The 25642-nt window shown below is 44.3% G+C and overlaps 2 protein-coding genes and 1 long non-coding RNA gene across 4 annotated transcripts; 1 reads left to right on the top strand and 2 right to left on the bottom strand.

Annotated features, from left to right (window-relative positions):
• Positions 1-646: 646 nt before the first annotated feature.
• Positions 647-3083, top strand: LOC307037620. Of its 2 annotated transcripts, XR_013807725.1 has the most exons (4): positions 647-1378; positions 1639-1706; positions 2209-2252; positions 3027-3083. It is a non-coding gene; the product is annotated as an uncharacterized lncRNA (long non-coding RNA). The 2 variants fall into 2 exon arrangements; XR_013807726.1 differs by lacking the exon at positions 1639-1706 and having other exon boundaries at positions 3027-3071.
• Positions 3084-13846: 10763 nt separating this feature from the next.
• Positions 13847-22378, bottom strand: LOC307034792 (uncharacterized protein; the record flags this gene model as incomplete). The annotated part of the gene is made up of 9 exons (XM_079673689.1): positions 22181-22378; positions 21850-21964; positions 21329-21446; positions 21157-21248; positions 20599-20716; positions 15023-15124; positions 14754-14924; positions 14106-14282; positions 13847-13878 (listed from the first exon to the last, which is right to left on the bottom strand). Exons 1-9 carry the CDS (start codon positions 22246-22248, stop codon positions 13847-13849), a joined length of 993 nt encoding a protein of 330 aa, XP_079529815.1. The 5' UTR covers positions 22249-22378.
• A 62-nt stretch (positions 22379-22440) lies between these two features.
• On the bottom strand, positions 22441-24905 carry LOC307038348 (uncharacterized protein). The gene is made up of 6 exons (XM_079679736.1): positions 24812-24905; positions 24636-24710; positions 24072-24467; positions 23439-23884; positions 23181-23359; positions 22441-22591 (listed from the first exon to the last, which is right to left on the bottom strand). Exons 3-6 carry the CDS (start codon positions 24337-24339, stop codon positions 22474-22476), a joined length of 1011 nt encoding a protein of 336 aa, XP_079535862.1. The 5' UTR covers positions 24340-24467; positions 24636-24710; positions 24812-24905; the 3' UTR covers positions 22441-22473.
• Between the last annotated feature and the right edge of the window lie 737 nt (positions 24906-25642).

Here is a 25642-nt window from a genome sequence, read left to right on the forward strand (position 1 = left end):
AAAGGGCCTAGATAAACGTGGTATACATAAAACAAAATGGGCCTAGATAACCGGGGTATACAGTTTAAAATGTTAATATATTTAAAGTGTTCAAAGTGCAGTTTCAGTGCAAGTCAGTTGAAACGATCTTAAGTTGGCGTGACGTTGAAGTCGTGCGACCCTGCTGCTGTACTGGCTTGTAGTTCGTTTATAGCATAACGTTAGCGTTTCGCTTTTGGCGACTAGATTTATGATTCAGAAATGATAATAGTAGGGTTGACATGTGGAGATTATCCGGCTGAACAAAACGTGATCCCTCTCTTAAATGTGTGTCAACCACAGACCTTATTTCGAGCTATTTTCCAAAATCCTATGGAGAATTTGCATTGGTTTTTCGCGAAGGAACCGGAAGAAGTTTACTTCCGGGTTTTACGACGCGTCACTGCTGTTCTCTATAGTGACGTAACGGGCATAGTGACGTACCGGCTCACACACACACACTCACTCAGCCTTATATTTTCTCAGCCGAGGCTCCGTGGATCTCCTCACACACACACGCACTCACACTCACAGCCTGGCTTTGAGTGTGAGTGCGTGTGTCTGTGTGCTCAGGCTGAGTTCCTCGCTGTCTCGCAGACCCCACGCAGCAACCAGGAAACAACACCAGTAATCCAGCTCACAATGTCTGCTCCTCGAGCCTCAAAGGGCGGAGCAGCGAGCCCCCCAACGTCCCGCGAACACGGCACTCAGACCCCACGCAGCATTCTCATCTGTTTGTCCTTACTGGTGTCATTTCCTGGTTGCTAACAAACGCCATTGTAACACATAATCACTGATGTTCCGCTGTTTCATTTTTAGCTGTAATTACTCAGATTATAAATGTATATGGCGGATTATACTTGGTCATTTATTCACCATGCGTCTACTTTTTTTTTTCTTCTCAATAGTGACTTTGGCAGTTGAACCTGAGGGCCCTTCAACCACACAGGCAGAAATGGCCGCAGACCCAGGATCAGACTTGTCTGTACCTCTTACCACCGAGACTGACACTGAGTTCACTCTCTTCCTCACTCCTGTGTCCTCCGGCCTGACTCCTGCTCTCTCCTCCGGGCTGACTCCTGCTCTCTCCTCCGGCTGACTCCTGCTCTCTCCTCCGGGCTGACTCCTGCTCTCTCCTCCGGGCTGACTCCTGCTCTCTCCTCCGGCCTGACTCCTGCTCTCTCCTCCGGCCTGACTCCTGCTCTCTCCTCCGGGCTGACTCCTGCTCTCTCCTCCGGGCTGACTCCTGCTCTCTCCTCCGGCCTGACTCCTGCTCTCTCCTCCGGCCTGACTCCTGCTCTCTCCTCAGTGTCTTCCTCACAGAAAAGAAGACCAACGAGGAATAAAGTGGCAATTAATGGTATTTCCGGGTTAATTAGTAATTATCTTATTTATATAGACTGAAACTGTGTTTGATTTTGCACATTGAATTAGTTAAAGAGAGAGAAAACAATCATCGGTACAATTAGAATACGCCACCTTTTGTTTTGTTTAAGACTTTCAGTATCAAAAGTCTCAGTGCCATTTTGAACAGTTTAATTGAGCACAATGTGATGTTAGGCAATGTTTAGGAGGTTATTGCTGAACTTCAACTTATTACCATCTTTTAATTCCTTGCAGAATTTCCCATTCATCAAGGGTCAGACACTTTCCCCTACAAAAAACTACTGAGGGAACGAATCAGGGAGGTTTGTTTAGAAAATATTTTAAAATAAATAAACAATGACAATAATGTTTCCGTGGAACCAAGTCTTATCTTATTGGATTTTCGTATACTTTGTTTAAAAGGAGTGTTTCAGTCTTAAGCATGACTGCTAATGTAAATATTGAAATTACAGTAACAATAATTTATTATTAATTTAAGGTTGAGGTACTTGTGTAATGCTTCATGTCAAATTAATGCATCATGTCCAGCCATTTATTTGTATCTTACATTTTTTCTTGTAATCCTTTGTAGGTGAATTCCTATTCTTGGCAGTAAAAATATTTTTTAAAATAATAATAGTATTCCAAAATATTAAACTGATGGGAAAAAATGTTATTGACTATGTTACAGTCCTTCATATGTTTGAGTTAATCGTACCTACTATTATTTCAAATTATCATTTGATTTCACTGGACTTTTCATATTTACATGTATGACATTTGAAAAAAATGAAGTTTACCTAAAATATGTCTTTCTTTACTCAGGGCCATACCGAGGTGTTGGTGCAGTGGCAGTCTTGCTCTGGATGGTATGTATCTAATCTGAAGTTTCCTTCAGTGTAGCAGAACAGGGGCCACAAAGTAGTCTTACCAACCAACTTCATCAACCCTGAGATCACTAACTTAAACATTTTGGGTTCCTCAGCAGTAAATTGAATTTAGTTGATCACATGGGGGTGGGGAGCCATGTCATCAATGGCTCTATCAGACATTTGCGCCATAAAGTAAGACATCCAAGTTCTCTGCCCTTCGTCATTCAGACATCGCGCCCTAGAAACGCTGTCTGATTGTAACACATAAGCAGGGAAGTAGCCTACATTGAAATAGAAATTAAAATAAAATATACAATAGAGTTTATCCTTGATCAATATCACTAAAGGTTAAATGATTGATATGTGAGGCTGGATGGTATTTGATCTCTTTTGTAATTACTGACTTGTTACATTTGTTCTTAACAATTATACTATAAGTATAGTTAGTAGTAGTAAGTAGTATTATTTCTGTGTGCAGTCTTGCAGGCAGTTGTCTAAGTTTAGTGCTGTATGTTTGGGCATTGATAAGACAGCAAATTCAAAGAATTGGTCAAATGAAACATTGACTTTGAAATCAAAAATGTACCTTGTATTATATATGATGTACGTGTTATATATAAATATATACATTATACTGCACTTTCATCATGATATTTTTGAGTGACTTAGTGTATCTTCTCATTTGAAATAGCATTGTCAACATACTGTAGAACTACATATTCCAAACAGTTGAAAAAAAGTAATACTTTTTGCTGTGTTTCTGTTTTACAGTGGGGCGAAGTGGAAAAATTCCTGGGAGCCAAAGGAAAACTTTCCCAGTTAAATATGATTGACTTTTTTTTTTTCTACTTTGGAGTAATAAAATACATATAAAAAAAACATCTATGTAAGTGTTGTGCCTATTTGTGTTCTTATGTTATCAGTGAGCTGAAGCCAAGACAAATACAAATATATGTTTTAAGTGTATCCATACAAACTCATTCTCTAAAACTGTCATGATTGGTCTGTTGAATGACACCCATGAGGAAAAAGGTCCTATACATTATATCACATCGGCAGGGCTGTGATGTGATGATGCCCTCGCGAGCGTCGACGAGGGGGTGGTGTGTAAACCCTGGACACACCAAGCCGATTACAGCTAGTGGAGCCTCGCAGCAGAAACTGTGGCGCGCTCAATTGCGCCGCATTTGCGCATCAGATGAGGCTCCCTCCACAAGATGAGGGCGAGAGGCAGACGCAGTCTGTGTGATCGGCGTGTATGGAGGGGCGGGCCTGCACATCGGCATATCACAGACTGGTGCATACATTGTACAGGCGGCAATTTGAAATGGAACGCAGCCCACACACGGCAGACAAACCCAAACACTTTTGGAACACGCCACCTCCAGACACATTAACATGCACTCCCCTAACTTTCCCCTAATCTGACATTGTATTTCATTCCATAACATATAAATATACTGTTCACCCATGTGAAAAACACACTGAAACCAAAATAATTTACAAACATGTAAAAATCTTTCATATGCGATGGAAACTTCTGAAGCAATGGAAACTGGAGTCAGAGAGACACGAGGAGAGCAGGAACTTTGATGGCAAACTGATGGTTTATTCACAAGACATGTTTTGTGCCACGAATTGACACAAAAGATGCCAAACCAATTCTGAAGATCTCTACCCCAGACCCATATTTAGCTAGTTCTGAGAGAAGAATCAACATTGTGCGTAACAAGATAAAACCAACACCTCTATCAGCTGACGCCAATAGGCAGGAACAGGGAGACAAAACACTGAGAGCACAGCAGTCAAGGCTACAGGTGCCTGTGCTCAGTCAGGACAAGACCTGGGGGGTATACCACGAAACTGGTTCAACCTAACCTGGATATGTTTGAGTTAGCCGGTTGGCCTAATCCAAAACATACGCCCTCTCGCTAAACGGCACGACGACACTGGTTATCAAGTGGATCGCTCAAGCCAGCCGTGTCCTATCTAGTTAGGTGCGCGTTCACATAAAGGGTGGTATTTGGAGCATTCAACCAATCACAAACATGGAGAAGCGTACTGACAGCGCAGCGTCATACTTCCTGAATGAAAAGTCAACGATATAATTAGACAAATATGAAGACGTTAAACTTTAAACATCCATGACTCAAACACTTTATCCAGGATGAAAGCCACATAGCTGCACCTGCAAGGTGAATACAGCTGGTACAAGAAAAAGTGTTTGAATGCGTACATTAACAGGTTTATGATATGCCCCGTCTAAGACACGATCTGACTTTAATTACATTTGACTCGAGTGTTTCGTAATGTGTTGCTTAAAATAATACTTCTGCATACAGTATGTGAGACTGCACGGCCAGATACGGCTCAGCTGACTCAGATAAGGAAATATATGATACATTATGATGTGATGCCGCGGACTGTACTGTTACTTTGATCCAGTTACTTATGTTGTGGCAGATATTTAATTAAGCTTTCTTAACGCTAATGTTATAATAGTCAGATTGCTCTGAAGATGGGAGGTGATATTTTATTAATGTTCACATTCACACGTGAACACGTTTGGTTCTATGCAAACTCAGTAATATTCATTGTGATACAGTTATAAGGCCTTCACAAGAGACTGTCAGTGGAGATTAAAGGGGATCAGGAGCTCACGTCTTCTCAGAGTCCTTGGTATCTGGCTTGATGATTGTCTCACATTTCTAAACTTCATGTCAATAACCTGCTTAAAAAGCTGAGGGTTAGGCTAGGTTTCTTCTACAGGAACAAGTGCCGTTTCTCTGCTTGAGGCCAGGAAAAGGCTAGTCACTGTGAACTTTTGACCTGTGCTGGACTATGGTGATTTGATTTATATGAATGCACCTGCCAATTTCCTGGTCAAGTTAGATGCTGCGTATCACAGTGCACTGAGATTTGTTACAAACTGTAAAGCATTAACCCATCACTGTACCCTGTATGCAAGGGCTGGTTTGCTTTCACTAACTGTACGGAGGCTCAGTCACTGGTACATTTTTATATACAAAGCCATGTTAGGGAAACTTCCATCTTATATCTGCTCCCTGATCTCACGGAAAATTGTAAGTGGCTACTGCCTGAGATCGAATGCTGTGGTTTTATTAAATGTGCCAACTGTTGGGACTCTCTTAGGGAAGATAGCTTTTAGATGCGCAGCTCCTCTGTCTTGGAATAGTCTGCAAATTAAATGGAAACTGAGCAATCTGGTGCCACTAAATGTTTTTAAAGCTCGGTTGGATGCTACTCAATCGGAAGCTATTGTTTATGTGGATAGTTATGTAAATGATGCTGTATGATGTCCTTTTGTTGTTCTGTTTATGTTTTTATGTTTCATGTGGAACCTACTTGAGCAGGTCTCCCTTGAAAAAGAGATCAATGATCTCAATGGGATACACCTGTATAAATAAAGATTTGAAATGAAATGAAATGAGAGTCATCATCATCATGTTCTCTCTGCTGCTGCTGCTGGCAGCTGGAAGTGAGTCAACACTTATTATACTGCTGTTTAACAGGATAATCTGTCATATAACTTTTTTTTGTATTTGTACAGGTGTGAAGTGTGAACAGTTGACACAGCCAGCCTCTGTGACTGTGCAGCCAGGTCAACGTCTGACCATCACCTGTCAGGTCTCTTATTCTGTTAGTTAATAATAATAATAAAATTCAATAACGCGCTTTAACCACTAGGTGCCCGTCTATCAGCTGTGCACCGTTATTGTCATGTCTCGCAAATTATGTTAGTTAGTTTTTGTCTTGGTCTAGTGATTTTCCCCTTTATTTTTGAATAGTAACCTTCCCTCTCGTTTCAGATACTCTGACCTCCCTTCCTTGTGTGTCTCCCACTCCTGTGATTGTCGACCCCGCCCCTGATTGTTTCCACCTGTTCTCCATTACCTGGTGTATTTATTGTCCTCGTCTCCCTTTGTCCTGTGCCAGTTCGTTTCGTTCCTTGTGACTACCACCAGCATTAGCAATCCAGGATTAACCCCAAGCAGAGCTTTGAGCCACGTCTTGTTTAAATATTTTTGTTGTTCATGCTCCTAGTGTTTTTCCTCTTTAAGAGTGATTTTGTTTTTGTACCACTATCGTTGAGCTTTGGTTTGAATAAAACCTTTTTTTTGTTAAATTCTGTGAGTTGTGCATTTGAGTTCATACCCGTTTAATCAGTCGTAACAGTACGAACTGGCCTAAACATGAACCCAGCCGACTCTGAACAGCTGAGAGCAGCGCTTCGCTCTCAGGGAGGCCGCCTCGCTCAACAGGAGGATCAGTTAACGGCCATCCAGCAGGGAGTATCACACGTCACAGACAGCCAGAGGGAGTTCGAGTCATCTGTTACAAACCAGATTAACCAACTGGCGGGGCAGATCCACCAACTGCTCGCTCACCTCAAGACTGAGCCCTCACACCCACCTCCGGCCGGACCCGAAGCGAATGCGGACCCGGCGCCCGCTTCCCACACCGTGTCAATCTGCCTGGCTCCGCCTGAGAAGTTTTCCGGGGAATCCCATGACTGCCGTCCATTCCTGGTGAATTGCAGCTTACATTATAGCAAACTACCGACAGCCTTTCCCACGGAGAGATCCAAGGTAGCTTTTATGATTTCCCATCTCACCGGACGAGCGGCGGCGTGGGCTACGGCTGAATGGTCACGTGACTCGCCGATATGCGAGTCTTTGGGACAGTTTACGGACTCCCTGACGAACATTTTTGACCACACGTCCCCAGGCAGGGAAGCAGCTCGGGCTCTTTACAAGTTAAGTCAAGGAAGACGCAGTGTGTCAGACTACGCAGTGGAATTTCGCACCATTGCGGCCGATAGCGGCTGGAATTCTTCTGCTTTGTTCGATGCCTTTATTAATGGGCTTTCTGACCCTATTAAGGATCAGCTGGCACCCTTGGATCTGCCAGTGGAACTAGACTCTGTCATTGCCATGTCCATAAGGATTGATAACAGACTTGCTAAGAGGAAACGGGAGAAGGACAGGGCTGCACTACCCTATTTCCACCCTAGAGGGCACTCCTACTCTTCTCACTCTCAGGAGACTGCCATGCCACGTTCCTCTTTCCTTCCATCCCAGAGATCAGCGTCCCCCAACAAGGCCGAGGAGCCAATGCAGCTGGGACGTGCCAAGCTGTCCACGGAGGAGCGGCGGCGCCGCCTGCTGGAGGGAAGATGTTTTTACTGCGGTCAACAAGGTCATCTTCTCTCTGGATGCCCGGTAAAAGACGGGGCTCACCAGTGAAAGGGAGGGCACTGGTGAGCCGTCTTTCCACAGCAGACTTTCCTCCCCGCTAGTTGACCAACATAAAGGTAATCTGCCATGAAAGAAGTAACTCTCAAAAAGTGTTAATTGACTCTGGGGCTGACGAAAGCCTGATGGATTGGGGATTAGCTCATGAACTGAGACTTAATACTGAACTTTTGTCGTCCCCTTTGAAAGCCAGTGCTCTGGATGGCAAACTTCTATTTCATGTCACACACAAGACCGAACCCGTCACTATCATGATTGATGATCATTGTGAACTCATGTCGTTTCACCTGTTTAATTCTGCTCAACATCCTCTCATCCTAGGTTTTCCCTGGCTAACCAAGCATAACCCCTATGTTGATTGGCGGTCAGGTAAAATTAAGGGGTGGGGGCAGGAGTGTTCACAGGATTGTTTTAAGTGTGTGGGAAACATGGCAGTAGGAGGGGTTTCTGGGGAATGTAGTACCGATCGGGTTACTAATACTCAACATAGCCTGGACCGCAAGAATCAAACCCCAGATTTAACTTCTGTTCCCCCCTGTTACGATGACCTGGCCAAGGTATTTTGTAAAGTGAGCGCCACCTCCCTTCCTCCTCATAGGCCGTATGATTGTGCCATCAATCTGTTACCTGGGGCTCCAATTCCGAAGGGTAGGTTATACTCCATCTCGGGTCCGGAGAAGGAGGCTATGAAGGAGTACATTGACACCTCTCTTCGTGCAGGTCTGATCCGCCCGTCTTCCTCCCCGGCTGGGGCGGGTTTTTTCTTTGTGGGAAAAAAGGACGGGTCCCTTAGGCCATGCATTGATTATTCTCCTTTAAATGACATTACGGTAAAGAACAGGTATCCTCTCCCCCTCATGGCTACTGCTTTTGAACAACTTCAAGACTCTAACATTTTTACCAAGTTAGACTTGCGTAATGCCTACCATCTGGTGAGAATTCGTGAGGGGGATGAGTGGAAGACTGGTTTTAACACACCCACAGGGCACTATGAGTATCTCGTCATGCCATTTGGTCTCACCAATGCTCCAGGAGTTTTTCAAGCACTCATTAACGATGTTTTAAGGGAGTTTTTAAACCGTTTTGTGTTTGTATATCTTGACGATATTTTAATATACTCACCTGACAAAGACTCTCATGTTCACCATGTACGTCAGGTCCTCCAAAAACTCCTGGAGAACAAACTGTATGTGAAGGCAGAGAAATGTGAGTTTCATGCTAAGACTGTATCCTTCCTAGGCTTTATCATAGCTCCTGGTCTGATCCAGATGGACCCGGCCAAAATCAGTGCGGTGGCTAAGTGGCCTACGCCAGACAACCGCAAGGGGGTGCAACGTTTTCTAGGCTTTGCTAACTTTTACAGGCGCTTCATCAGAAGTTTCAGCGCCATTGCTTCTCCCCTTCATGTTCTCACGTCCCCTCAGGTGCCTTTTGTATGGTCTCCTCAGGCCGAGGAGGCTTTCCGCCGTCTCAAGGAGAGGTTCACCTCAGCCCCCATCCTCATCATCCCCGACCCAACTCGTCATTTCGTTGTAGAGGTTGACGCCTCAAATGAAGGGGTGGGGGCTGTCCTGTCGCAGCGGTCCAAGGAAGACAACAAACTTCATCCCTGTGCCTTTCTCTCCAAGAAACTCTCCTCTGCAGAGCGGAACTACGACGTGGGGAACCGTGAGTTGTTGGCGGTAAAGATTGCTCTGGAGGAATGGAGACATTGGTTGGAGGGGGCTCAGCTCCCTTTTATAGTGTGGACCGACCACAAGAATCTCGAGTACATTAGGAAGGCTAAAAGACTAAATTCTCGCCAATCAAGATGGTCTCTGTTTTTTAACCGTTTTAACTTCACTCTGTCTTACAGGCCGGGGTCCCAGAACGCCAAGCCGGATGCCCTGTCCCGTTTGTTTGACCCCGAGCCGGTTGCCAAGAAGCCTGAATCCATCCTGCCACTGAACCGTGTGGTAGGGGCGGTCACTTGGCAAATAGAATCTGTGGTGAAGCAAGCTAACGGTGAGAGCCCAGCACCTAGTGGTTGTCCGCCAAACCGTCTGTTTGTGCCTGTTACTGTACGTCCACAGGTCGTCCATTGGGCTCACTCATCGCTGCTCACCTGCCATCCTGGCGTCAAGAGGACCATATTCTTTATCAAGCAACGTTTTTGGTGGAGATCCATGGAGCGTGAGGTCCGGGAGTATGTGGAGGGCACAGATGGGGCTGCTCCAGCCGCTTCCGGTTCCCAGCCGGCCCTGGTCTGAGATTTCCGTGGATTTCGTCACTGGGCTCCCAATGTCAGAAGGTAACACCACCGTACTCACGGTGGTGGACCGTTTTTCTAAGATGGTTCATTATATTGCCTTACCCAAGCTGCCATCTGCCAAAGAGACGGCAGAGATCATGATGACTCATGTGTTCCGTATCCATGGTTTCCCCAAAGATATTGTCTCAGACCGGGGTCCGCAGTTCATCTCACGCTTCTGGAGGGAGTTCTGCAACCTCATCGGGGCGTCGGTGAGCCTGTCATCCGGGTACCATCCGGAGTCCAATGGCCAGACCGAACGCCTTAATCGGGAATTAGAAACTGGGCTCCGCTGCCTCAGCTTCCAGAACCCTTCCTCCTGGAGCAGGCATCTCACATGGGTAGAGTACGCCCACAACACGCTCCCCACGGCCCCTACTGGGTTGACTCCCTTCCAGGCTGCCTATGGGTATCAACCTCCTACCTTCCCGGACCTCGAGAAGGAAGTCACAGTCCCGTCCGCCCATGCCCTGGTTCGGCGTTGTCACCGGATCTGGTCCGCCACCCGCAGGGCTCTTCTAAGGAGTGGGGAACGCATGAAGGTGGCGGCAGATCGGAAGCGTCGGCCAGCTCCGGAGTACAGGCCCGGCCAGAGGGTCTGGCTCTCTACCAGGGACCTTCCCCTTCATGTGGTGTCACGAAAATTGGCACCTAGGTTCGTAGGCCCATTCCCAGTGGCCAAAGTAATTAACCCTGTCTCTGTTCGCCTTCGTCTCCCCAGGTCTCTGAGGGTTCATCCCACCTTCCATGTGGGACGACTGAAGCCGGTAAAGGAAAGCCCCATGGTTCCCGCGGCCAAACCCCCTCCACCCCCCCGAATGCTCGACGGCGGCCTGGTCTATACGGTCAAGCGCCTGTTGGCGGTCCGGAACAGAGGCAAAGGGAGACAGTTCCTGGTTGACTGGGAGGGTTATGGACCAGAGGAACGCTCCTGGATCCCATCAAGATTTGTTGAGGATCAAACTCTCATGAATGACTTTTTTCGCCAGCACCCTCAGGTTCCTGGGCCGTCAGGAGTCGTCCCTAGAGGGGGGAGTACTGTCATGTCTCGCAAATTATGTTAGTTAGTTTTTGTCTTGGTCTAGTGATTTTCCCCTTTATTTTTGAATAGTAACCTTCCCTCTCGTTTCAGATACTCTGACCTCCCTTCCTTGTGTGTCTCCCACTCCTGTGATTGTCGACCCCGCCCCTGATTGTTTCCACCTGTTCTCCATTACCTGGTGTATTTATTGTCCTCGTCTCCCTTTGTCCTGTGCCAGTTCGTTTCGTTCCTTGTGACTACCACCAGCATTAGCAATCCAGGATTAACCCCAAGCAGAGCTTTGAGCCACGTCTTGTTTAAATATTTTTGTTGTTCATGCTCCTAGTGTTTTTCCTCTTTAAGAGTGATTTTGTTTTTGTACCACTATCGTTGAGCGTTGGTTTGAATAAAACCTTTTTTTTGTTAAATTCTGTGAGTTGTGCATTTGAGTTCATACCCGTTTAATCAGTCGTAACAGTTATGGTGTAAATACTGCCTATCTACCAATTGGATCAAATATAAAAGTCAGCCGAATTACTGTTGATATTGCAAGGAGACGTATTGTGTGAAAATAAATCTAAGATGTTGTTAAATGGCTGATATATTTGTGATCCACGTCACGTTTTCAGTTTTGGCGGCAGTTCTTCCTGTTTGTCTAGAAGTCTTCTCATCAGGGCTCTATAAATAGATAACTACGGCAGATATGTAATATGTAATGCAGCCAAACCGTGTATTACAATGCCGTTATGTGATTAGCTCCAAAGAGAAAAGCAAGCAAACTCGGAATAAAGTATTATTATTTTTTTTTAAATGTTTTCGGATTTCACATCGCATAAACACCATTTCCCAACGTGCATTGCGGCTAAACCATGAATCACCGAACTGAGGATCTTGGTTATGGCTAGAAAGGATCCGTCTTGTGTAAAACTCTCGCGAGAGTTCGGCTGAATGTCACGTGGCTGAATGTTTACGTTTGGCAGGCAGCCTTTCAGTTAGGATCGTTAACATCAGTTGGCCGCAGCAAAAGATGGTGAGAAGCTAAACTATCTATTAATTATGTCAATGACAGGGAGTGTGATTATTGAAATAGGGTGTTAGCAGTCTTGTTGGTGTTCAAAGAAGAATGACAACACTGGAGATCACCAACACTATGGTTTATTTTTTATTCACAGGCAAGTCAACGTTGTCGCAGTAAAAGTCCCAAGATAGCTCCTGGTGCAATAAAATGTTCCCTTGCAGTGTTTTACTATTAAGTCTGATGTTTCTCTATTAATATTGCTGCTGCATTAATGTGTATGTTGCATCATGATACTGCTGTAGATGTGTTTCCGAGCCGCTCCGATTACAACGAGAGTTACAACGAGAACGTGACGTCATATTTAAACTAGACGGATCCTTTCTAGCCATAGCCGAGGATCTTGCCTACGTCTGTTTCCGGTATTGTTTTTGACGGATGTATTTTGTTCTACACACATTCCTTCACATTTAAATTAAAATGTACATTAAAGTATTTCATGAGGCTTTCTAAAATGTTTTAAAATATAACTACGGTTCGAGTTGAAGAGTTTATAAATTAACATGAACCGAAGCTGTTGCCTGGTAACGCAATCGTGCAACGTCACGTCCGTTAATTCCACATCCACACACATCGATTTAATAAATGAATGTAGCTTTTGTATCTGCTAAAAGAGGTGTCGACCAGCTGGGGCAACAAGAAAATTGGCGAAATCGAGTGTGACTGTTACAAATTAAATCATTATTATATTAATATTGATAATAATAACAACCGACCGTCGGGGTAGCATTTGCTTGGCATTTCCGGGTATATCTCCACTGGTTGGGCCACGTTAACAATACTGTGTAATTGTCACGTTTGAAGGGATGAAATCGTGACAGCTTCACGTCTCCCATCATGGTAAATCGTCACATGTTCACGTCTTGCCGTGATACCGGGTTGTGCTGACCATGTCCATGCCTTTATGACAACAGTGTACCAATCTTCTGATGGCTACTTCCGGCAGGATAACTCACCGTGTCACAAAGCTCAAATATTCTCCAACTGGTTTCTTGAACATGACAATGAATTTTACTCAAATGTCACAGTCCACAGTCATCAGATCCAAATCCTACAGTGCACCATTGGGATGTGGTGAGCCAGAGATTTGCGTCATGGATGTGCAGCCGACAAATCTGCAGCAACTGCGTGATGCGATCAGGTCAATATTGAGCAAAATCTCTGAGGAATGCTTCCAGTACCTTGTTTAATCTATGCCATGAAGACTTAATGCAGTTCTGAAAGCAGATGGGGGTCCAACCCATCCTAGCAAGGTGTACCAAATTAAGTGGCCGTTGAGTGTGTTACTTAGGTCCATTTTTAGTGTTAGTGTGTGTCTGTCGGAGTAAAGTCTAGACACATTCTTTGGATGTAAGCATTGGCTAATTAAACAGATCATGATTAAATGACATGATGATAATAAGGGTGATCACCAAAACCTTATACCAGGGGTGGGGAACCTCCGGCCCTCGAGGTAACTCGGATCTGAAGGTGACTGATAACTGCTAATGGCATTTAGTTGAATACCAGACATACTAAATGCAAAGCAGGATCATATAAAAAAAAGGTAATAAACAAGCCATTCAATCGTAATACTCGTTTTAATACGTTCACATGCATACAACACAATAGACTTGTTAAGTCCTGTTCGTTGTCCTGTTTGTTGTCCTCATCACCGTCCTGTTAGTTGTCCTCATCACCGTCCTCATCACCGTCCTGTTCGTTGTCCTCATCACCATCCTGTTCGTTGTCCTCATCACCATCCTGTTCGTTGTCCTCATCACCGTCCTCATCACCGTCCTGTTCGTTGTCCTCATTACCGTCTTCAATGTCTTCCTCCATCATGAGAAAAGACGAGTCCGAGCCAATACAGCTGTAGGTGCTGGTGACTCTGCTCAGTTTCTGCTCCAGAAGATATTGATGGTGTAAAATACAGCAGTGCAGTCCCCTTTATCCGTCTTCTGTTATATCGCTTGAAGAAACTAAAATAAAAAGACAAAATGACAGTCTATGTAAGGCAACTTTTAATTAGCATTGATGTTGGTTCCATATAAGCAATTTTAATGTTTATCTCCGAGGCTGTATATTAGCTAAAAAGATTTGTGATTCAGAAAAAATGCAATCATTACAGATGCTATTCAGTGATAGACATTTGACACTGGGAGGGGGGCAGTGGCAAATGTTATAAATTGGTATTTGTGGAACATACTTTGGTTCCTGATGTCGTCTTTTGTCTGATGAAGGAGGTGGTCCAGTTTGTCCAGTGCCTGCCTCAGATTTTGACAATGCTGGGTCATCTCCTTCACAATGATGACTTTCTCCTCTTCCATACGCCTGACCAGCATAACCTGGTCAAAAAGTCGCCTCTTTGTGCGCAGGTTCACCACTATAATGGAAAAAATACAAAATATAACAACCACAATGGTAAGGCTAATAAAACAAATAATATCAGTTTGTATTCAATCTTTTTAACTTAAATTGACCAAAACCTTGAAATCTGGTAAAAAATGTTCAACCTCGCCGCTTGCTGAATTTGTTCAATTCTGTCTATGTTGGCAGAATTACATTCAGTATGTCTTGAGATTCAACATTAGTATGCAGTTCAGGGTGGTCAGGAAGGGTTTTACTGTTTCCATAGATGTGCCTGTCCCAGTGAGACTATAGCATGACTATTAAGACTTGATAGGGCAACATCATACAGAACTTTCAATATAATTATTTCAAAATGATTTTTTTGTGATCATGATGATTTGTGACACCTATGTTGACAGCTCTGTGTTACATTGGTGATTGTATTCTAGTACTACAACTGAATTTATGGAATATCTAGGTTAAACAAAAACAAGTTGTTTCTCACCATCTTGCGCCTCCCAGGGCAGAATGACATCCTCAGACAGACTGCATGCTGCTTCTGTGTCAATTGTCTCTGTACAGGCATCAATGGTGTTGTACTGCAGTATCCTCTCTCTGAGTTTCTTCTTGAGCTCTGTCAGTCTTCTCCGTTTGCGTTGCCTTGTTTGGTTGCTGTCTGTAAAGTAAAACAAAATACAAATAAACTAATATTAATAATACAAACAACAACAACAAGAAACAAATATTGTTTCTAGATAACGTAATAATAAATACCATTTTGTCGATAGAGGTCGTGTTTCTTTCTTCGGAGGGAATAAATAATTTCATCTATTTCTCTCTGGAGCTCCTCCTGGCTACTCTGGGCTCCATGTTTCTCTTGAAAACAGAAACTGTCATGTCCAAGAAACTTATTGTGAAAGTTTATTCTTTATGTTAGAGTTGTCATGTCCCTTTGTCTTGTGCTTTATGTCTATACCCTTAATTATTTCTTCCTCTCATTTCAGGCCTCCACGCTCCCCGCCCCTTTTCTGTCTCCTGCGTCCTTGATTATTTTCCCCGCCCTGATTGTTTCCAACTGTGTCCCCTTTACCTGTGTATATATTGTGTTAGCTCCCTCCTGTTAATTGTCAGTTCGTTGTCTCTCGAAGACCACGTATCGGCTTATCTCACGGACCTTTTCACGGACCTTTCACGGACCTATGCTATAGATCGCATTATAGTTTTCCTCGAAAGAGTGGTTTTGTTTTCCTTGTTTTATTACTGTGCAAATTCCAGTAAAGTCTTTATTTTGAAACGCTATCTGAGTCTGAGTTTTGAGTCGTGCAATTGAGTTCATGCCTCAGTGTTCTCCCCTTGACAGTACGAACTGACCATCAAAATGAACTCAGCCGACTCAGATCAGATTAAGAACGCTATCCGTTCTCAGGGCCAACGTCTTGGGCAACAAGAGGAGCGTATGGCCACCATGCAGCAGGGAGTGCAGGATCTAACCAGCAGCCAGGGGGAACTACAAACATCGTTGACGACCCAAGTTAATCTACTGGCAGCAGAGGTTCAGCGTGTGCTCACTCACCTGCAGGCTGTTTCTCCTCCTACGACTCCTCCGGTTCCAGCGGTGACCGGATTCGATCCCAACCGGGTTACTGAGCCGCACAGTGCTTCCATGCGTCTGGCTCCACCCGAAAGGTACTCCGGGGACTCAGAAGGCTGCCGGCCGTTCATCGTGCAGTGTGAGTTACACTATCACCACCAACCGGCTGCTTTTCCCACGGACATTTCCAAAGTGGCCTTTATGATCTCTCATCTCTCCGGCCGAGCAGCAGCGTGGGCCACGGCAGAATGGTCCCGAGGCTCGCCTATCTGCGGGTCTCTGGAAAACTTCATAGACACTATGAGGAAGACCTTCGATCAAACCACGCCGGGCAGGGAAGCAGCTCGGGCTCTGATCAAGCTGCGACAACATCAGCGGAGTGTGGCTGACTACGCCATCGAGTTCCGGACTAAGGCAGCCGACAGCGGCTGGAACTCCGCTGCATTGTTGGACGCTTTCGTCAGCGGTCTCTCGGATTCTTTACAAGACCAGCTGGCGCCTCTCGATCTGCCCGCTGATTTGGACTCTGTCATATCCATGGCTTTACGTATAGACAATCGTTTGACGGAGAGGAGAAGGAATAAATCCAAGGATGCGGTTGATCCACCTCTCCAGAGGAGACGCTCGCCGCTGGATATTACTTCTTCTTGGAGGCCCCGTCACCCCTCACCACCTGCGTTCCGGACAACAGCGCCCCCTGGCTCCGTGGAGGAGCCAATGCAGTTGGGCCGCGCCAAGCTGTCGCTGGCAGAACGTCAGCGTCGATTCAAGGAAGGTCTGTGTTTCTACTGCGGGCAGCGCGGACACCCACAAGCGGCTTGTCCGGTAAAAGAGGAGGCTCACCAATGAAGAGGAGTACGTTGGTGAGCCGGATCTCTTCCTCTGACTTTCCTCCTCGCACCCTGACCCGGATCCAGGTAAAAATCAGAGACAATGTAGTTACTCATGGTGTTCTCATTGACTCAGGGGCGGACGAAAGTCTTATGGATTGGGGTTTAGTTAAAAAATGGGACATAAAAACTAAACCTCTACCCCAGCCTCTTGAAGCGAGTGCTCTCGATGGGCGGCTGTTGTTTAAAGTGACTCACCAAACGGAGCCTTTAGAAGTAAGATGTAATGATAACCACCATGAGACAATGTCTTTTCACTTATTTAACTCAGCCCAACATCCACTCATTTTGGGGTTTCCCTGGTTGAAACTTCATAACCCTCACATAGATTGGCAATCTGGGAGGGTGGAGGGGTGGGGAAAGAATTGCATTGATCTCTGTATTAAGCAGGTAGCAGAGATTGACAGGGGATGTAACACTGGGAGTGTTAGGCAGGATACAGTCCCAAAAATATATCTTCCGGATGTACTTTCAGTTCCTTCCTGCTACCACGACCTTAGTGAAGTTTTTAGTAAGTCCAAAGCTCTGGCTCTTCCTCCTCACCGCTCCTATGACTGTGCTATTGACTTAATTGCCGGGTCTCCCATTCCTAAGGGTCGACTTTATGCAATTTCAGGACCTGAGAAAGAGGCCATGAAGGACTATATTGATGCCTCCCTCAAGACAGGGCTTATTCGTCATTCCTCATCCCCAGCAGGGGCAGGTTTTTTTTTCGTGGGCAAAAAGGATGGGTCTCTTAGGCCATGTATCGACTACTCACCTCTCAATGACATTACGGTTAAAAACCGGTACCCCCTCCCTCTCATCTCGTCCGCTTTCGAGCAGCTTCAGGAAGCCAAGGTTTTCACCAAATTAGACCTGCGGAACGCCTATCATTTGGTCAGGATCAGGGAGGGCGATGAATGGAAGACGGGTTTTAACACCCCTTCAGGACATTATGAATACCTGGTCATGCCGTTTGGATTGTCAAACGCTCCTGCAGTCTTCCAGGCTATGATCAACGACGTGTTGAGGGAGTTTCTGAACCGTTTCGTTTTTGTTTATCTGGACGACATTCTGATCTACTCCCCTGACCTTCACACCCACAAACAACATGTCCGCCTGGTTCTACAGAAACTGCTCCAAAATAAGTTGTTTGTCAAAGCTGAAAAGTGTGAATTTCATGTGGAAACAGTCACTTTTTTGGGCTTCATCATTTCCCCAGGTCAGGTTATGATGGACCCAGAGAAGGTTAGCGCAGTAGCCTGTTGGCCTACCCCTGACTCTCGCAAAAAAGTGCAGCAGTTTTTAGGCTTTGCTAATTTTTACAGACGTTTTGTGCGGAGCTTCAGCGCTATTGCAGCCCCTCTTCATGTCCTCACGTCCCCTCAGGTGCCTTTTGTGTGGTCTCCTCAGGCTGAGGAGGCTTTTTCTCGGCTGAAAAAGATGTTCACCACTGCCCCCATACTTACCATGCCGGATCCCACTCGCCAGTTCCTGGTGGAAGTGGATGCCTCCAACGAGGGGGTGGGAGCGGTCCTCTCCCAGCAACAACAGAAGGACAACAAACTTCACCCCTGCGCCTTCCTGTCCAGGAAGCTCTCCCCGGCAGAGAGAAATTATGACGTGGGAAACCGTGAGTTGCTGGCCGTGAAGTTAGCGTTGGAAGAGTGGAGGCATTGGTTGGAGGGAGCCGAGCATCCTTTTGTGGTCTGGACCGACCACAAGAACCTGGAGTACATCAGAAAGGCCAAAAGACTGAACTCCCGCCAGGCTAGGTGGACCTTGTTTTTCAACCGTTTTGACTTTGTTCTTTCCTACAGGCCGGGGTCTCAGAATGTCAAGCCTGACGCTCTGTCCCGTCTGTTTGACCCTGTGCCTGCAGCCAAGGAGCCGGAACCCATCATCCCATTGAACCGGGTGGTAGGAGCGCTGACTTGGCCAGTAGAGAAGGAGGTAATACGTGCCAATGCTGGAGCTCCTGCACCAAGGGGTTGCCCGCCTAACCGGATTTTTGTTCAGGAGGCCGAGCGACCACAGGTGATCCACTGGGCTCACACTTCGCTGCTCACCTGTCACCCCGGAGTCAAGAGAACTATGTTCATTGTTAAACAACGTTTCTGGTGGACATCCATGGAGAAGGAGGTGAAGGAGTATGTGGAGGCGTGCCCTATCTGCGCTCGAAACAAGACCTCTTCCAGGTCGCGAATAGGGTTATTACAACCACTCCCTATTCCCAACAGGCCCTGGTCAGAGATCTCCATGGACTTCGTCACTGGCCTGCCCCTCTCTAGAGGTAAAACCACAGTTCTCACGGTAGTGGACAGATTTTCCAAAATGACACATTTCATTGCTCTGCCAAAGATGCCCTCAGCTAAGGAAACGGCGGAGGTCATGATGCAGAATGTGTTTCGGCTTCATGGTTTCCCTAAGGATATTGTCTCCGACCGGGGCCCCCAGTTTGTGTCACGCTTCTGGAAGGAGTTCTGCAGCCTCATCGGTGCCACGGTCAGTCTCTCGTCTGGATATCATCCGGAGTCTAACGGCCAGACAGAGCGCCTAAATCAAGAACTGGAGACCTGCCTGCGCTGCCTGGTGTCCCAGAATCCATCCTCCTGGAGCGAGCACCTCACCTGGGTTGAGTATGCACACAACATCCTCCCTACTTCTGCCACGGGCCTGTCCCCGTTTCACTGTGTTTATGGCTACCAGCCGCCACTGTTCCCAGCCACGGAGAGGGAGGTCACGGTCCCGTCTGCCCACGCTCTGGTCAGGCGTTGTCGGCGCGTGTGGGCTGCGGCTAGGAAGATACTCTGCAGGAATTCACAACTGGTTAAAAGAGCAGCAGACCGAAAACGCCGACCAGCCCCTGTATACCAGCCAGGCCAAAAAGTCTGGCTCTCTACACGAGACCTTCCCCTCCACGTACTCTCCCGAAAACTGGCTCCCCGGTTTGTGGGTCCTTTTCCCATCACCAAGGTCATAAACCCAGTCTCAGTGAGACTACGGCTTCCCAGGGCCATGAAGGTACATCCCACCTTCCATGTAGGGAAATTAAAACCATTGAAGGAGAGCGCTATGGTTCCCACCGTCAAACCCCCCCCGCCCCCCCGGATGATCGATGGAGGTCCGGTTTACACGGTCAAGTCACTATTGGCTAGTCGGAAAAGGGGTAGAGGGCGACAGTTACTGGTTGACTGGAAGGGTTATGGTCCTGAGGAGCGGCAATGGATTCCTTCCCGCTTCATCGTGGACAAAAGCCTCATTGAGGATTTTGACCGCCTCAACTCAGAGGAGCCTGGGCCGTCAGGAGCCGTCCCTAGAAGGGAGGGTACTGTCATGTCCAAGAAACTTATTGTGAAAGTTTATTCTTTATGTTAGAGTTGTCATGTCCCTTTGTCTTGTGCTTTATGTCTATACCCTTAATTATTTCTTCCTCTCATTTCAGGCCTCCACGCTCCCCGCCCCTTTTCTGTCTCCTGCGTCCTTGATTATTTTCCCCGCCCTGATTGTTTCCAACTGTGTCCCCTTTACCTGTGTATATATTGTGTTAGCTCCCTCCTGTTAATTGTCAGTTCGTTGTCTCTCGAAGACCACGTATCGGCTTACCTCACGGACCTTTTCACGGACCTTTCACGGACCTATGCTATAGATCGCATTATAGTTTTCCTCGAAAGAGTGGTTTTGTTTTCCTTGTTTTATTACTGTGCAAATTCCAGTAAAGTCTTTATTTTGAAACGCTATCTGAGTCTGAGTTTTGAGTCATGCAATTGAGTTCATGCCTCAGTGTTCTCCCCTTGACAGAAACAACCAGGTATAATCCTAAAACATGAAGCCAAATGTTCGGAAATATGGAACCAAATCTAAAGCACAGTGATCATATAACATACCAGTGGCTGCCCATCGCTTGACCTCCAACACCCACTGCTCCGTGTCCTCCAGGGAGATGTTCAGCTCTTGCTTGAGACTCTCAAGATTGTCCACTTCAGTTTGTGCTCTCTGTGTAGTCTGGTTAGAATGTTTAAAAGGAAAAAGTGAATATGCTTTCCAGTTGGTTGAGAAGGTTGTTTTTTTTACTGAATTCCTTTATGCACATTAACTGACCAGACAACAACATGAAATGCTAAACACCTTCTCTTCAAGGTTGGCAAGTATCACCTTAGTGTCCCTTTTTTTTCAAGATCAAGCAGGATTAACATTATTATTATTATTATTATTATTATTATTATCCAGAAATTCAGATGAATCAACCTATAGTGCTTTATTAAAAACAAACAGAACAGAGACTCTCTTGGCAGAACAGTGTGCCATGGCAGCATCATCATAATGAAATGATTGCAGAATACATTCAATTCAACAACATGTAGCTAAGGATGGTGTTAAATTACTACAACAAGAAACTCAGATATTCTTAATATACATTTTGAAATGCAGCATGGACGTCTTACTTTGACAAATCTCTTTGAGAGTGTCTTGTGGAGATTCTCCACCTTCCTGTGGTTCCATTGCATAGCCAGCACGGTTATCATATCTGCTCTAGCTGTAAACACAAAAACATGAAAATTCATATGAGCTTTACAATGTGGCACTACTTAAAACTATTTGTTTTCCTCTACCAACCTGATTTGGTCATGTATTTTGTTGTCAGAGCTGCCCTTGAGAGGAAGCTGTTAACCTGTTCCACTTCCTCGCCAACAGTATTTCCAGCACCTTCCTGGCTTCTGCCACCCCACTTCACCTGCTCAGAATCATAAACAATGAGATCTAGCTATTTAGTTCAATATTATAATTTATTGTAGGCTACTGTACATCTTTAGTTAACATCAGTGTCAGGAGCAATTTCAGAAAGTTAAAATGTTCTGAGATTGAATTATGCTTTGAACTACAATGTCACAACTGCAGTTATTTGAAGCTCTGTTCATTCATTATTTCTACAGTGCGGATATATTTACTAAAATAAATATAATGGGTTCTGGAAGCCTATCCTTGTGATGTGACAGTCTGTTTTGTAACAATTTTGTCAACATTTGTAACTATTACAATTATTCCACAGGCTTGAATAGAATATACTACATGATATTCTTATGTGCACTACAATTTCTAAAACATAGTGACACAAATGTTTAACTTGCATACTGTACCTCGCATTTGCCTGTGTGGGCCTTGGCGTGCATTACAGAGAGAAAAGGTTTCATCTCTGTAAGTGGTTGGAGCTCAGGCAACTTTGCTGCCATCTTCTCCAAATAAGGCCAGTACCTGTAATGACAAAATCAATTAGCTTTTCCAGTTGCATGATGGCATAATAGTAAAAAGATAAACCAGGTCCTTAAAATTACCAGTACAATCCTTGTAACCAACATCAGCATTTATCCAAATGAATGCTTTTTTGCTTTACATCTACTGGATGTGCCAGAATTAAATAGATAACACGTTTCACACAAACACTTCCAATTTTGCAATAGTTATAACTACCTGCAGGCAACATCCATACAAAAGAATGTTGCATTCGCAACTTCAGCCAGCTCCTTCTGCAGGAACATTGGGTAGGCATATATTTCACCACGGTAGTGATTTAGGCCTTGTAGCAAGATGCCATGTCTGCACACAGCTATTTGCAGGCCTTCCTCATCCACCTTGGCCCTGGACTTGTGTGAGGTTTCTCTGCAAGCTGTGAATGTTGCGGGTCCACAAACATCACAACCACTTTTCTGAAATAGACACAATCTGTTACATTTAACCCTGTGCTAAGAAAAATAAATAAAGGGTTAGGGGATTGAATAGATTCTTACAATCGTCATCTGGCTCCTGATTTTGTCGACAAAGGCAGACACTTTACTGTCCTGGGCAATGAACAGTCCATCAAATAGAGACGGTTCATCTGTCCTGCGAAATTCGAGAAAGAAATTGTAAGCAACATTATCATACATACATAAGTTTGATTGTGTCCTCTATTTAATGTGGCCAATTTGCTTTTGCCATAACATTTTCATAAATGTGGAAAAGGTCTTTGTGAATTTGATCTGTAATTCTGTGTAAAGTCTTTTGTCACCATTATTTAACATTAGTGAAAAGTTTACTGACTTCTTGTAAAAAGGTAAAAATAAAAGTACATCCTTTATATTGATGGGCATGGAATAGGGCAGAGGAAGGCATAGAAAAAGGTTCCTGGGCAATTTAATACATTTTTCATGAAGCGATTATATCCAAAACTGGTTCTTAGCTCCAACATATCCAACTAACGTCAACCATTTAACATTTTAAAGTTGAGTTAACTTTACAGGCGTCATATACAATAATGTTTATGAATTGGATTTATATAATTATGTGTAATTTCAAACCAACTATTGTTTTCTGATGGTCTACAAACTTTGGAAAAAGAAATTGCAGAGTTGGGGAAAGTTAGACATTTCAGCAAAGACATTCAGCTTAGTCAATAAAACAACAACTAAAATGAGAATATGATTTCACTGACCCTCTGGACTTCTTGAAGCGATAATGCTTTCTATTGCCATCTACAGCAATAGCCAGCATGTCAGGTGTGCATGCTGGGCATTTAAAGGGCTCCACCAGGCACAGATCTTCTTGTCTGTAATTACAGAAGGCAAACTCCCGAAAGACTCTGTGGAAGGTATCGCTACAGATTCTGCCTGTCTGGAAACAAGAATGGTATTCATTTGGTTAATTAAAAGTTTGGTATTCAAAAATCTTGAAAACCACATTTTATTCTTACCCTTCCTGTGGAAAACGATCGATGTTCAAGCATTTTTATAAATACTTGCTGGGATAATGCTGGGCTGGCCAATTTCATTTGCTCGAATGATGTGAACACATCAAACTTAAAAATAATTCTGCAGCTGTCGGTTGCTGGCCAGTATTTGTATCCCAGCAAGTCACCTATGCTCGGGGACCATTTGGCGGAACAAATTGGACAGCACACAGAAGGCAGACGAACGTTGTATGGACCTGAGAAAAAATATAAATGTGCAATTTGACAGCTATCTATGCAATGTAGGACAAAAGTATAATAGTAATCCTGTATTTCTGCTTGATCGTCTTCTGGTGGCAACAAACCATTGATAGTCACCAACACGGCTTGCTTTCCTGGGATGATGGTGAAATCTTGGCTTGGACCACAGAAGCAGATTTGGGATGGTGGAGGAATTGGAAGCAGACACACTGCAGCAAAGACAATTTCAGAGATTCATATGCATGTTAGGACATGTTAGGACATGTAGTCAATACAAATTGAGACATTTTAACAGTTAAAGCAAACTTCCGACATGGTGAAAATGATGCCGCTGTATATGTAGTGCACATTAGGAAACCATGGTAAGGGAATATGTAATACATTATTTGAACCCACCTTGTTCACAGAGTCCATATTGGCCACTTTCATCCACAACCACTAAGGATGTGGGAGGAATAGGTCTGTAAAACCCATCAAACATGGCTTCCCTGTCATGGAAGACATGTTTACCATGGATAATAGGGTCACATGCCGGACAAAGAAAGGGAGTTCCTGGTGGAACACAGTCCAAGCACCGGACCACAGCATCAGCAGTTTTGCATTGGAGACAGGAACGTGTAGTGACAGTCTCTGCAGCCAATTTCAAATTAAGGAGCTCTGGCATTGCAGCTCTGAATTTTTGTTCACGTTTCAACTGTCTTTGGTTCCATGTTGATGCAGTGGGTGTTTCTTCTGATGATGCAGGGACAGTGAGAGAACCCAACAGGTTTCTCAGTGTCTGAAGATGTTGATCTAAAATAACAAAATATAAAACAAATCATGGAATTTAGTTTAATTAAAAAAAGATATTCCATACATGGCTTTTCACTTTACAATGTATCATGAACAAAGCTATTACATACTACAAACAATTACCTACATTTCAAGTTGAAGGATAATTTAAGAATTCATTGTGCATACCAAGACTTGGGACCTGTAGAGGAATCTCATGTGTCTCCTCGACCTCTGGGGACTCCTGAGAGCTGGAAGGTTTAACTGCATAAAACAAAGTACGATGATATGGGAAACATTATTGAGGACCGATCAACGACATTAAAACTTAATGAAACACTATAACTAGATGATATTTTACAGACCAGATCGATTCTTATTCCAATGTTGGGCTATAATGTTCCCATCCAGGTCCCTCTTCCTCCAGGAAACATTTGATCCTTGCGTTATTTTCTTTGGTATCTTAATATATAAATATATAAAAGAGATTATATATTTCCCTTAATTGTTGCACACACATCTTTGTAATTTGAGTAAATGTTATAATACATATTTGGATAATGTTGTACTTGCCTTATTTGCCAACTCATCTGCGAGAGCATTCCCTATCTCTAGCCATTCATTCAGTTGCTTGGATGCCATTTTTAAGTGAGGATAAAAAGGGCAACAACAAACAAAGGATGAACTGACATACAGGGAGGGAGAAAAACAAAACAAAAGACAAGAAAACGAGAGGGGTGAAAGAGAGTAGGAAGAGGAATATGGCTCTGAAAAGAACCGTTGATGTTTTTATGATAATAGGCTACTTCAAATAATTGAATTGATAGATGACCTGAAAAAAAACCAACAGATGAACTCAGATTAGCTGTGCTACCATGTAATTTAATTGTTGCTTCATAAATAAGCATTTGCCAAAATAAAACTACAGGCACCAAAATCTATCAAGTCCCAGGTAAATCAGTAATTACAGGGAAATATATCTCTCTTTTTAACTAGATGTAATGCTTTCACAACACTTAAATTGAATTAGCGAATGTTTAAAGTAGTAAAACAACTATGACCTGATGATATTCAAGTGTTGAACTTACCCTAACTATCATTAATGCAACATGTTAGGTGACATTTAGAAGAAAAAAAAAGTGTGTGCATTATGAAAAGCGCCATGTAAATGTCAACTATTATTATTATTATTAAAA

This window comes from Notothenia rossii, assembly GCF_949606895.1.
Source record: "Notothenia rossii genome assembly, chromosome: 4".
In the NCBI taxonomy this organism is placed as follows: domain Eukaryota; kingdom Metazoa; phylum Chordata; class Actinopteri; order Perciformes; family Nototheniidae; genus Notothenia; species Notothenia rossii.

Bases quoted from the DNA above. Each gene is read 5' to 3' on its own strand.
- LOC307038348 (XM_079679736.1), bottom strand. From the start codon at position 24,339: ATGCCAGAGCTCCTTAATTTGAAATTGGCTGCAGAGACTGTCACTACA. The intron at 23,885-24,071 runs GTGGGTTCAAAT...TCTTTGCTGCAG, and splicing joins ATATGGACTCTGTGAACAAG to TGTGTCTGCTTCCAATTCCT. The intron at 23,360-23,438 runs GTAAGAATAAAA...TCTTGTTTCCAG, and splicing joins GATCGTTTTCCACAGGAAGG to ACAGGCAGAATCTGTAGCGA.